The sequence below is a fragment of the Cebidichthys violaceus genome, unplaced genomic scaffold (genome assembly GCF_023349555.1).
Source record: "Cebidichthys violaceus isolate CVI_PGR_0920_01 unplaced genomic scaffold, fCebVio1.0.p SCAF_30, whole genome shotgun sequence".
In the NCBI taxonomy this organism is placed as follows: domain Eukaryota; kingdom Metazoa; phylum Chordata; class Actinopteri; order Perciformes; family Stichaeidae; genus Cebidichthys; species Cebidichthys violaceus.
Window position 1 is genome coordinate 99738 of NW_027176484.1, and position 13984 is coordinate 113721.

Here is a 13984-nt window from a genome sequence, read left to right on the forward strand (position 1 = left end):
CGTGTATATGTTTGACTAGTTCTTTCTGTGAACGTGTATATGTTTGACTAGTTCTTTGTGTGAACGTGTATATGTTTGACTAGTTCTTTTTGTGAACGTGTATATGTTTGACTAGTTCTTTCTGTGAATGTGTATATGTTTGACTAGTTCTTTATGTGAACATGTATATGTTTGACTAGTTCTTTCTGTGAACGTGTATATGTTTGACTAGTTCTTTGTGTGAACGTGTATATGTTTGACTAGTTCTTTATGTGAACATGTATATGTTTGACTAGTTCTTTATGTGAACATGTCTATGTTTGACTAGTTCTTTCTGTGAACATGTATATGTTTGACTAGTTCTTTGCGTGAACGTGTCTATGTTTGACTAGTTCTTTATGTGAACATGTCTATGTTTGACTAGTTCTTTCTGTGAACATGTATATGTTTGACTAGTTCTTTGCGTGAACGTGTCTATGTTTGACTAGTTCTTTCTGTGAACGTGTCTATGTTTGACTAGTTCTTTCTGTGAGCGCTCTTTGAACCAGGTCGCTTCACAAGATCGCCGGAAAGTGTTTCACAACTCACAAGCTGTGGTCTGTTTTCTGTGTCACTTTTATCTCTGTGGCTCTTTCGTGCGTCTCGCTCACGCCGCTGTTCATACAGTACGACAAAAATCAATGCATGAATGAAAGTAAGTAGAGTAATCTCTACTGCAAACCTGCCGCTTACTGCGATCACTGCTGACGACTGCACCACAATAGTGTCTAATTAAGCGACTACAATTCTACAAATGTTAACACTGATACAGTTTTTGTAGTGTAAAGAGAATTCAATGACGCTGACCTTCAAGACACGTTTGGATGTCTTGTCTTCTTCACCATCTTTTGCATTATTATCTCTGCACATTTTCACAAAGTCTTTACACTCTATATTGTAAACTTTACTTACTGTCGAAACAGATACATTTTTATATCACATATTTTTATTGTGATGTTTTTGTCGTATCTGACTTTTGCACCGCTCGTCTTTTTCTTTTCTGTTTATTTGTTTTTGCACCAAATACGAAGGCGAGTTCTTTGTATGTGGAGACGTGTTGCCATTCAACCGGATTCTGATTTATTGCCCAATGTCACAAAGTGAATGAAAGAAATTAAACACAATTTCACGGGGTGTATAATTAAAGTATATTACAGCCTCCTCGTGTACATTCCACCATCTAGCAACTAACTAGAGCTTATTATTTTACAAACAAGTTCATCCACGTTGAGTTGCAGAAACCGCAGTTCAACTCAAATTCATCTGACTCTGGCAAAGTAAAGGATCTCTCTTCTGATAAAATAATATCTAATGAATGGATGTTCTTTCACATGCAAGAATTTGTGCTCTCTTGAGATTTAAGAGTGTTCTCTGTATTGTGTGTGTGTGTGTGTGTGTGTGTGTGTGTGTGTGTGTGTGTGTGTGTGTGTGTGTGTGTGTGTGTGTGTCACTGAGCCTATTTTCTCCACTCCCAATATATCATTTCCTTGAGTGGTACGTGTGCTGAGAGGAACAACATTCAACTTGTGACGTTCCAGAAACTGCTGGTTTCACTCGTGTTTCTTCTTTCTGCTCACTCAGGTGTTCTGTCCCTTTAAGAAGAAGTAACGCACCTTCAAAAATGTCTTTGTTGATTATTTTTAGTCAGGTCTCTACCTCACTAAACGCTATCTGTGTTTTGGCTTTTGCCTCTCGAGAGGGAACATTTGATTCACAGATTTTTTTGGTCAAAGTGCGTTTGAGCCACAATTGAGCTCCAAATGAGGGCAGATTGATGCCACCTGGGTTAAAGTGGCACTGATTCTAGAGCTCCTCCCTGATTGGCCACAGAAAGCAGGTGACAGGGGTTTTAAAACATCTTGGAAGAGCGGCACGCTGGTTGGCCTGTACTTTTCACTCCATAGATATATATCATCGCTCTGCAGCCATGAATGAAGTTGATTCTCAGGTTGGTGCCTCGTCCACACGACACAAGCTCAGTTAGTCGTCAAAAGCCACCAAAACCTTTTCGAAAATTGCAAATCTCTTTCTGTTGAATATGTTTTTTAATAACTTTCAGCTGTTTTTTTCCCATTTTTCCTGTCATTTCATTTCCCTATTTTTCTGGAAAGTGTCTATTATCGTGTGCTCTGAGCACCACCGTGTGGCGTCTTCCCATATGTTGAGCGTATCGAGAGTTTAACGTTCCATCCACAGCCTTTTATAGAGCATCTGATCGAGTCATTTGTGACGAGACACTACCAAATAATTAAAAATACACGTTTAGGTGTTTATATTGCTGTTTTGTTTACCAAAGGTTACCATTAGATAAGCGCATATGATGTGATATGATATCTAAACCTTTTTTAAAATCCTGTTTACCTGTAGTGTCTTACAAAATGGTATTTTACAATACAAGTTATAAAATTAGACTTTCAGGGCACAATAATTGACAAAAAAACTATTTTTTTCCCTGAGATTTCAAGTGAGATTATTTTTTTTCCAGACTATTTTGGTGGGGCACATATAGAAAGAGATGGTTGAGATGGGACAGACGAGCTGTGGATCAGTGACGGATACAATGTACTGTATAAGATCCACAGCAGACACTCAAACCCTGTGTTCATAACAGAACGTTTTTTTAATGACTAACTGCACACGCCACTGGAAGTCTTGTCTTTGTTGACGTCCAGAGGTTTAACGTTTCACCTTGCTGCAGTGAACATCCTGTGACATCATAAGACGAGCTGGGAACGTTCAACCAGAGAGGGCAGCAAAACACAGCTTTAAAGTTTGTATTTAACGAGGCTGTGAAGTCTCTGATTTCACGGACGGACGGACGGACACACACAGAGAGAGACGGACGGAGACACACACACAGAGAGAGACGGACGGAGACACACACACAGAGAGAGACGGACGGAGACACACACACAGAGAGAGACGGACGGAGACACACACACAGAGAGAGACGGACAGAGACACACACAGAGAGAGAGACGGGGACACACACACACACACACACACACACACACACACACACACACACACACACACACACACACACACACACAGAGACACACACAGAGACACACACACAGAGACGGACAGAGACACACACACACACACACACACAGAGACGGACAGAGACACACACACACACACACACACACAGAGAGACGGACAGAGACACACACACACACACAGAGACGGACAGAGACACACACACACACAGACAGACAGAGACGGACAGAGACACAGAGAGAGAGACGGACAGAGACACACACAGAGAGAGACAGACACACACAGAGAGAGACAGAGACACACACACACACACACAGAGAGACAGAGACAGACACACACAGAGAGAGACACACACACACACACACACACACACACACACACACACACACACACACACACACACACACACACACACACACACACACACACACACACACACACACACACACACACACACACACACACACAGAGACAGTTGAGACTTGTGATTGTGCATAGAGAGGTAGACTTGACACTAGCGTCCTCATGTGGTACATGACTAAACTGCACTTTATTTTATAATTCACTTTCTTATTTTTTGACATTCACTCCTTGCTCTTCAAACTGGGAAGCAGTGCTGCACTGCGTACACTGAAAGTCCAGTTTGATCTAAAAAATAAAATAAAAAATGAATGCAACCGTTTGCATCATGTTATTATGTAGACAGAGTATGACTAGTCTTCATTTTCAGTTAATTTATATATTCTAGTAAAGGTACAAGCTTAATTGTTTTATTGACACCACAGATTGTATTATGCTACCGTTACATCTGCTCACACGTATTCTCTTCAGTGTATTCAAACTACAGATGGCCTCTTGCTCTCTTCAGCTTTTGTGACGGTGGTGTCCTGTTCTCACTTGGGAATGCACTGCCTCAGACCGGAATGTGTTGCATGTAATCCTTTCACAACCTCACAAAACCAGAACTAATGGCAGATACAGAATCTTTTGAATCAGAACCATTTATTGCCAAGGTATGTTGCACATGCAAGGAATTTGACATGACGGGTGGTGCATAACAGTAAACAATCATATAAAATAAAGTGCACAAACGAACAGAGAACAGGACTATATACGAGTGAGATGTACAGTAAGTGTAATGTAAAAGTGTGGAGTGTATTGAAGGTTGTTGGTGTATATCAGGAGTATTCAATTAAAGTTCAGCGAGGTCCAGTTAAAGAGAATTTCCTTTATCCAAAGGTCCGGAACACCAAATAATGTCTTAACTTGCGCTGTGATTTAGTCCCATTTCAATTGAATAATATCTAAACAATATTTATTGTCAGATTTCAAATTGAACTGGATTAATTATAAATAATACGTACTCTAATAATACATAAATGTTCTCTTATTTCAAGTAAACTGTAGCCTGAGTTAAAACATAAAACGCATATCTTTAAGCTTTTGAAAAAATGTGACTCTTAAAATAAAGTACTTACTGTAATTTTAGAAAAATGTATTTAACTGAATTGTCTTTAAAGTGTGAAGTGGTTAACCAAAAAAGCCATAATTTCCATATTTTAATCTTCTAAAAAAAGAGAAATTTGTGTGCAGGGACTCCACTTGTTTCAGCTCTATTCATCTCTGTTAACGTCATCATTGATCAGTGAATTCATGTCAGGATTTTTGATCATTTTGGGCTCTTAGATCATTTTTTTTTTTGTACCTTCACTTCAGATGTGAGTGGGGACGTCCGCTCAAAAGATGTTTGCTTTGTCTCGTAGTGGCGCTTCTAAGCTCACTCCACGGTCTCTGAACATTTGAGACACACTGGTTTTGAACTGCCAGTAGGAGGAATGAAGATATACGAGTCTGTCCATTCTTGGACAAAGACTCTGGTCTCTCTGTCCACATTTGTCTTCCTGTGAAAGAACTTCTCTTGACTCGCGTGCTTCTCAGACTCTTGGGTCTCTCTCTCTCTCTCTCTCTCTCTCTCTCTCTTGTGTGTGTGTGTGTGTGTGTGTGTGTGTGTGTGTGTGTGTGTGTGTGTGTGTGTGTGTGTGTGTGTGTGTGTGTGTGTGTGTGTGTGTGTGTGTGTGTGTGTGTGTGTGTGTGGAGTTATAGGGCGCTTATAGGAATACACAAACAGTACATGATTCACAACGCATGTCATTGGTCTGTGTGTTTCCTGGACTGCTGAACGAGTGCCGTAAAGGCTGGAAAAGCTCTGCCGGTAAAAAAAAATATAAAAGCGCGCCGTTAGAATTTTTCTCAAAATTCTACACACAATACCCCATAATGATAATCTGAAAAAAGTTTGTTTAAAATTTTTGCTAATCTGTTAAAAATAAAAGACAAACAAAAAGTATTCACAGCCTTTGCTCAATACTTTGTTGAAGCACCTTTGGCAGCAATTACAGCCTCGAGTCTTTTTGAGTATGATGCCACAAGCTTGGCGCACCTATTTTTGGGCAGTTTCTCCCATTCTTCTTTGCAGGACCTCTCAAGCTCCATCAGGTTGGATGGGGAGAGCGTCGGTGCACAGCCATTTTTAGATCTCTCCAGAGATGTTCAATCGGGTTCATGTCTGGGCTCTGGCTGGGCCACTCAAGGACATTCACAGAGTTGTCCCAATGCCACTCCTTTTGTTATCTTGGTTTTTGTGCTTCGGGTCGTTGTCCTGTTGGAAGATGAACCTTCGCCCCGGTCTGAGGTCCAGAGCGCTCTGGAGCAGGTTTTCATCAAGGATGTGTCTGCATTCATCTTTCCCTCGATCCCGACTAGTCTCCCAGTTCCTGCCGCTGGAAAAACATCCCCACAGCATGATGCTGCCACCGCCATGCTTCACTGTAGGGATGGTGTTGAGCAGGTGCCTGGTTTCCTCCGGACATGACGCTTGGCATTCAGGCCAAAGAGTTCAATCTTTGTTTCATCAGACCAGAGAATTTGGTTTCTCATGGTCTGAGAGTCCTTCAGGTGCCTTTTACTGAGAAGTGGCTTCCGTCTGGCCACTCTACCATACAGGCCTGATTGGTGGAGTGCTGCAGAGATGGTTGTCCTTCTGGAAGGTTCTCCTCTCTTCACAGAGCAATGCTGGAGCTCTGTCAGAGTGACCATCGGGTTCTTGGTCACCTCCCTGACTAAGGCCCTTCTCCCCCAATCGCTCAGTTTGACCGGGCGCCCAACTCCAGGAAGAGTCCTGGTGGTTCCTAACTTCTTCCATTTACGGATGATGGAGGCCACTGTGCTCATTGGGACCTTGAATGCTGCAGAACTTTTTCTGTACCCTTCCCCAGATCTGTGCCTCGATACAATCCTGTCTCGGAGGTCTACAGACAATTCCTTGGGCTTCATGGCTTGGTTTGTGCTCTGACATGCACTGTCAACTGTGGGACCTTGTGTGTGTGTGTGTGTGTGTGTGTGTGTGTGTGTGTGTGTGTGTGTGTGTGTGTGTGTGTGTGTGTGTGTGTGTGTGTGTGTGTGTGTGTGTGTGTGTGTGTGTGTGTGTGTGTGTGTGTGTGTGTGTGTGTGTGTGTGTGTGTGTGTGTGTGTGTGTGTGTGTGTGTGTGTGTGTGTGTGTGTTTCCAAATCATGTCCAATCAACTGAATTTACCACAGGTGGACTCCAATCAAGTTGTAGAAACATCTCAAGGATGATCAGTGGGAAACAGCATGCACCTGAGCTCAATTTTGAGTGTCTATTTGTAATAGATTAGCAAAAATTTCAAACAAACTTTTTTCACGTTATCATTATGGGGTATTGTGTGTGGAATTTTGAGGAAAAAAAATGAATTTAATCTATTTTGGAATAAGGCTGTAACAAAACAAAATGTGGAAAAAGTGAAGCGCTGTGAATACTTTCCGGATGCACTGTATGTCTGATTTGGATACATTCACCCCCCCCCCCCCCCTCCCGTTATTTACGTTTGATCGGCTGGTTTGTCGCAATGTTTCCTCAGTGCGATGGGAGCCTAAAGAAGTACTTTTTCGTGGTCTCTGAACATATAAGAGATGCTGGTTTTGAACTGCCAATATAGGAAGAATGAAGACATAAGAGTCTGTCCATTAAAGACTCTGGTCTATTAGTTTAGTGACCCCTGCCCTAGTATATAAACAAGGTGGGGGTCAACGTCAGGAAAGACACAAAACATTCTCACATTTCAGAAGCTGGAAAATTAAATGATTTGTCATTTTTCACTTCAATTAAGTGATACAAATTAAGTTGTGTGACATATTTTTACACTTTGGAGGATCCTTAATACATATTTGGACACATTCTCAGGTTTAGCTACTTTCGGCACAATATGGTTGATTTATAAACTGAGTTAAAACAGAAATTCTAAAGTCATAAGCCACATTTAGCATCCTAGCAGTGCTCACATTTTGCCATGATAAAATAAATAAAATTGAGTCAATCAATCCTTAAAGTTCCCCACCAATTTAAGTGAACTCAAAACAATTCATTTCTTAAGCTATGATTACGGTTCTGGGAATGAGTCGGTGAGGAAGATGAGTTATGACCTTTACATCTTTCACAGTTCCAAACCTGAGCCTTTTCAAAGGAGCCCCTCCCCTCTTCATCATCGCCTCCCTGACAAGGTGAAGGAGCTCTCTGGCCTCTCTTATTGGTTTAGAGTGACGGCGGGTAAAAGAATGCTTTTTCTTGGTTTCGCTGCAGCGTTGTAGGCCGTGAGTACGTTTGTTTAATTTAAGGTTATCCTTTCACTCACCAGCCAACAGACACCTTCACCTCCTGCAAGAGTTCGTTTGCAAGAAAAATGAAGCGGACGATTGTCTCGGTTGTAAGGTATGCCGTCTTATTTCCAATTAATAAACAAATCTTATATATTGGTACATATATTACAATGACTGAGGAAAAAAACGTGAATTATTAATTAAAGGATCAGTTTCATTTCTATGGTCTGTGGATTATTCAGAGCGACCGGGGACATCGTTTCTAATTTTCCTAATTTAACTTTAAAATTTTCTGTATTTTTTTTTATTTTTTTTTTTTAATTCTCAAAAATTCTCACAAAACTTAACAGCACTTTCACCGTGTTCTTTAGCAAACGTTTGTCTTTCTCCAGCACACAGCTGGGCGATATCTCGGTATGTTCAGCATAACGTCAAACATGGTTTTGTGTTCTCGTTTGTGCGTTTTCTTCTTTTGCATCGTTTCAGTCGCCTCAAGGAAAGTAGGATCGCAATCTTCTGCTCTTTATTGTTGCTCGTTGTCAGCTTGACTTCTTTATATTTGAGGTGAGTAAAAAAACAAGTCGTCATTATTGCTCTTAAAGACCTATATGAGCACAGCCTGTCTGATTCATTTTCAAGAGTCACTTCAAAAGGACTTCCTTCTTGTCTCATGATGATCACTTTTTTCAATATTAGATATTTGGGGAACTTCGTCCCTGCGGGATACCTGTCGGTGACCAATGAAGAACTGCTGAGACGGAGCACCGACTTGGACGACACGCTTAACTTTGGGTAAGAGACGTCTTTAGTTTTGTCTGAAACGACTGAGAAATGAAGGAAATGTATATCTGAAGGGCATTGACGCGCGCGCACGCACGCGCCAGCCAGGTTCCGGTGAAGTACGGGACAGAAGATCGGGAGAAGCAGCAGTTTTAAATCTCCTGCCCATATACACATATTTTTTTTGTTTTCATTTTCTATTTCAGGGCAAGACCAGGAGTTCAAACAATCACATCTTGGAATGCTCCGATCATCTGGGAAGGGATGTTTGACCCCAAACTATTCGACCAGAAACACATCCAGAACCAGTCATCTGTGGCCCTCACCGTGTTTGCTGTGGGAAGGTTTGTTGAAGCACTTCCACACTAGCATTTCAGTCTGAATCTGGTAGCACTTGGTGTGATGAACACTTACTACAAACCTGAGTGGAGATAAAGAAACCTTGGATCCACAAAAACAAGATGCAGTTCCAGTTGGTGCTGAATAACAAACTGTAAAGGAAGGAAACAGTGTGAGAAGACACAGTTTGGTGTGGCATTAAGCCTTACTAAATATTGTTTCCTGGGACGGAAGTAGAGGTGCGATGCTTGATTTAAAAAAAAAAAAATAAATAAAAATAAATCAATCAGCAGTGTTCACATTCAATACGTTCTAGCACTTTTTTCCCGCCTTTTTTTCCACATCGTTTTCTAACAATAGTGCACTTCTATATGAAAACCATCATGGAAATGTAACGCACAGGACGGCAAACCTGCAGAAATGGAGGACAACTGAGATCGAGTTCAAGCTCAAAGTAATGTCCGTAGTGTTGAAATAAAAGGTCAGCAAACGTCAGCGCATATACACAACGGTTCGTAGGTTATCTTAAGCGCACAAAATGCTAAAATTCCTACTAAAGCTAGCGACACATGTCAATACCCGCCAAGTTGCGTGCATACAGTCTTTTCAAAATAAACGTCCGTCTTCACAGGGAAACGACGTAGTTAGGTTTAGGCAGAACAACTACTTAGTTAGGTTTAGGAAAATGTCGTCGTTCGGGTTAAAATAAATAAATTCGTCGGGCACCCAAGAATTACAACGCATAATTTTTTTGCAAATACGAATGGTGGATGAGAACAGCCTGAATATTGACATAAAAAAAAAACACAACGGTGTATTCTGGTAATTTTTCTAATCATAAGAATTGTTTATCTCTCCGTCTCCACCCAAGGTACCTGGATGCCTACCTCGGAACTTTCCTCACCTCCGCAGAACAACATTTTATGTTGGGGTTACGAGTGACATATTACGTGTTCACGGATCAACCGGAGAAGGTGCCGGTCATCGAGCTCGCTCCTCAGCGGAGCCTGAAGGTTGTCCGGGTGGAAAAGAACTCCAGGTGGCAGGACATCTCCATGATGCGCATGAAGACTATATCGGACACCATAGAATCAGAGATTCGTCACCGATGCAGTTATGTCTTCTGCTTCGACGTGGATCAGGAGTTTATGGGGAGATTTGGCTCGGAGGTTCTGGGGGATTCTGTGGCTTTGCTGCACGCGTGGTATTACAAACTTCCAAAGTATAGATTCACCTATGACAGAAACCCCAAATCCACAGCATATATGGTAACCGGAGATTACTACTACCATGCCGCTATCTTTGGAGGCTTGTGTAAAAATGTGAAGGATTTGGCAGATTACTGCTTTCTGAGCATCATGGAGGACAAGCTAAACGACGTGGAGGCTTTGTGGCATGACGAGAGTCATCTAAACAAGTACTTTTGGCTTCACAAGCCAAGCAGGCTGGTCTCGCCCGAGTACTGCTGGGACCCGGTTATTATTGACAAAAGGGACATAAACGTCACCCGCCTGATATGGGCTCCAAAAAATTATAAAGGACTTCGTTCTGGCTAGAAGAAACAAACTTCCCTTCTGCCTTTTCTGAAAAATCCAACTCGTCTAAATATTAACGGTTGTTTTTGCGTTACAAGAATGTCCAACAAGGATTATTGCCGACAAAAGACATGTTTGAGTTATTAAATATTTTAAAGATGTCCTCAGTAAATGTTTTTAAGCAAAACAATTGCACCTGTCAATTCACAATTGTTCATATTTGATTTTTTTTTTTTTGAGGGTTTTATAGACAAATATATATTGAATGAAGTGATGCATCATGTTTTGTATCTCGCGTTCTGAGCAGTACTGTCTACCACCACCAGGGCAGTTCCTCTGGTTGGGGGGGAAAAAAAGGAATACGGTAGTATAGAAGTTCAAGAGAAAATGACCCTTCTTCTCACTTCATTTATTACCTCAAGTCTTCAAAGCAGCATGATGTTCATTCCTTCAATTACGGTCCCGTTTACAGTAAAAAAAAAAAAAAAAAGATGACAGAACGGGGTATGGCTCTCTTGTGAGTGACAGATTGCTACCATGTTGTCCATGTTTCGACTTTCACAGTACTTTTTTTTTTTTTTTTCTTTAGTTTATGAAAGGTAATTGTGACAATTGGTTTGCCTAAAAATATCTTACTCAGTTGTACTTTACTCCACCCTCTCGTGTCACTTCTGGTTCCGAAAAACCCCCCAAATTGGTGAAAACCAAAAACCAAGATGGCGAACTCCAGGCTTCAAATCGTTGTCCAAAAACCAATGAAAGATGTCACGTCCCTGCATCGCCTCCTGTGCTCTATAACCACACCCGCACGACAAACGATGACCCTGTCATGTTTAGGTTCTAGTGGGGTTGTGTCACACCACGTCAACCCGTGGCTCCTATAGTCTAGAATGTCCTTTTATTGTGTGAGTTTGCTTTAGCATCAGACCAACCTGTTGAACCAGAATCAGTGTTTGGGGTTATTTGTTCCACTGTTTGAACTGTTGTGGAAGAAACTGAAGACGTGGTGTGCATGTCTAAAAAAAAAAAGATTGATTTTGTTTAAATGGCTGAATGTGTCAGTGTTTTTTTTTTTTTGTTTTTTTTTGAAGACAAACAAATCTAATAGTTAATTGTAGAATGTTGTTTGTGAGGTGGTGTTTTGTGTCCTGTTCACGATGGTTTCAGACGTGGTGGTGGTGGTGGTGTCTCTCCTCCTGGTCTCTCTTGTGTTTGATGGAGGTTTCTCTGCACCCGTACGGGGCAGGTAGGTCTGCTTCACCTCCTTCTGTTAAAAACATGGAAAATAAACCCAGACGGGGGAGCAGGATTATTCAATAATGACTCGCTCACTGTAAACCCTCCCGCTTATTACACAGCGTATTACTAAAATCAATTGTTTTAGACATAATGTTGATTTAAATTTAATTTGATCAAATTCAAAATGATTTTATTCCTTCTGCTATAAAAAACTAAAATCAAAACAAATCTAATGTGTAGATCAGAACTGCATCCATAGCAACGGTTTGTTTCCATAGCAGAGGTCTGCTATAAAGGAAAGCCCTCTCGACCAATCATAATCGAGTATTCAACAAAGCCGTGTAACTGTTATTTTCTCAAACTTAATGTATTAAATGGACAGTTATTATTATTATTATTAAAAAAAATATATATTAAAACTAGGTGACTCACATTAAGTGATAAACTGATAAACAGTACTACAGCTAAGAGGCAACATGTGCATCTTTCACTTCAAACATTCTGCTAGAACCCGCCCTGAAAGCATATTTAAAAAAAAAAAAAATGCATTGGAGAGGTGAGGGAGCAATGGCGGCAGGAGGGAGTGATATCAGCGATGCCTTCACTGTCTTCATCTGGTGACGTGTCTTCTTCTAGCAGAGCTGACGAAGCAGAGTTACAGCTGCTCTTTGACCCCGACCTCCTCAAACAGCATGGCGGCGTTATTGATGGTAAGGAAGGTGTGTGTGTGTGTGTGTGTGTGTGTGTGTGTGTGTGTGTGTGTGTGTGTGTGTGTGTGTGTGTGTGTGTGTGTGTGTGTGTGTGTGTGTGTGTGTGTGTGTGTGTGTGTGTGTGTGTGTGTGTTTTCATGGAGGATAGTTAATGAATCAAAACAAACTAGGTTTTACCAGGAACACTGGTAAAACATCACACACACACACACACACACACACACACACACACACACACACACACACACACACACACACACACACACACACACACACACAATGGTTTAAAACATTACACCTGATTGTGTTAATGTGTTGCTTCAGATTATGGCGAGAGGCCCCTCCCTCCTCCTCTGCCCCCCCCGGACTCTGAATATCCTTATGAGCCAAACCTGGAGGAGGAATACTACTGACAGACAGACTGACAGACAGCAGATCCTGATGCAAACAAATGAAGCAGAGCTTCCCTGAAAGGAAACCCAGCTGTGTGTCACAAATAAAAAGTCGGATGGATTGCCAAAATTGTCCTTTTTTTTGGGGGGGGGGGTTTAAAACAACTTGTAATTTAACCAGAATCCACGGTAAATTACTCCTATAAGTCTGACTATTAGTTAGATCTGGAAAAGTTAATCTACAATTCGGGACGTTCTCTTTCTTTCTGCAGCTGTCGACCTGCTTAGATTTTCAAACACACAAACAATCCTCTTTTCAGGAGCACACACTGATGGCGGTGACCCCGTGGTCAAAGACGCTGATCACGTTTTGCAACAAACCCAGTTTGAGTCCACTTCTAAAAAAAAAAAAAAAGGCAAAAATGCAGAAAAAAACCCAGCTTCAGTGGAGAGTCACTGCGTTAGTGAGTGGGCTGTGACGACACTGGAGCCGGCTCATCCGATGAGGACGTCACAAACACGGCGATTACAAAATGTAATAACGACAGGACACCGTCGACGTCTGCATTAAAATGTTTAAATAAAGAATAATTCACACCTTAAAAAAAAAAAAAAAAAAAATATAGAAAGAAATCCAAAATAAAGATCAAATTCAGACACTACATGTTGAATCCATACGATGTCATATTTATAATTACAGATATTCAATTATTTATTTATTTATATATATATATATGGCCTTTGTATAGCCCCCGCTACAGTGCAGTTTCTCCTGATTGGCTCTTCATATAAAAGTCAGCGTTGCTCTCTTGATGCTGCATGATGGCTTCGATCAGCAACTGGAGGCCGCTTCATCTTTTGTCCGTTGTTGTTGTTGTTGTTGTTGAAAGGAACAGGCCGTGGGGACCGGCGAAGATGCCTGAACGGACAATTTTTCACGTCCTTCGTTAATTAATCTCTCTTTTACAGACATTTTAATCTTCCGTTAAATATAGATCACGTAAAATAACCTGTTAGAAATTTAGTGTCGGCGGTGATAAATGATGTAGGAAGCACACTGAAGAACGACTGTGCTGTACCCGCGCTGGACCCAGGGTCAGACTCACAAAGGAAAATAGTTGAAATATAGCAAAAGACCAAGAAAAGCAGCAAAATGTCCTTATTTGAGAAGCTAAAACTTAAAACAACTTAAATCTATGTCGGTCAATAAACAAATCAATTAATCAGCTATTTGTTGCAGCTCTGCTTGAGTCACATATTCATAAGCAAAGAAAAAACAAATGTCTGAATGGCT

General features: G+C 41.1%; 1 protein-coding gene across 1 annotated transcript; it reads left to right on the plus strand.

Moving 5' to 3' along the window:
* Positions 1-1938: 1938 nt before the first annotated feature.
* Positions 1939-10370, plus strand: LOC137882128 (N-acetyllactosaminide alpha-1,3-galactosyltransferase-like). Its single transcript, XM_068724270.1, has 6 exons — positions 1939-1966; positions 7734-7807; positions 8182-8259; positions 8392-8487; positions 8682-8819; positions 9686-10370. The coding sequence occupies exons 1-6, from the start codon at positions 1946-1948 to the stop codon at positions 10368-10370; spliced, it is 1092 nt and encodes a 363-aa protein (XP_068580371.1). The 5' UTR covers positions 1939-1945.
* Positions 10371-13984: the final 3614 nt, after the last annotated feature.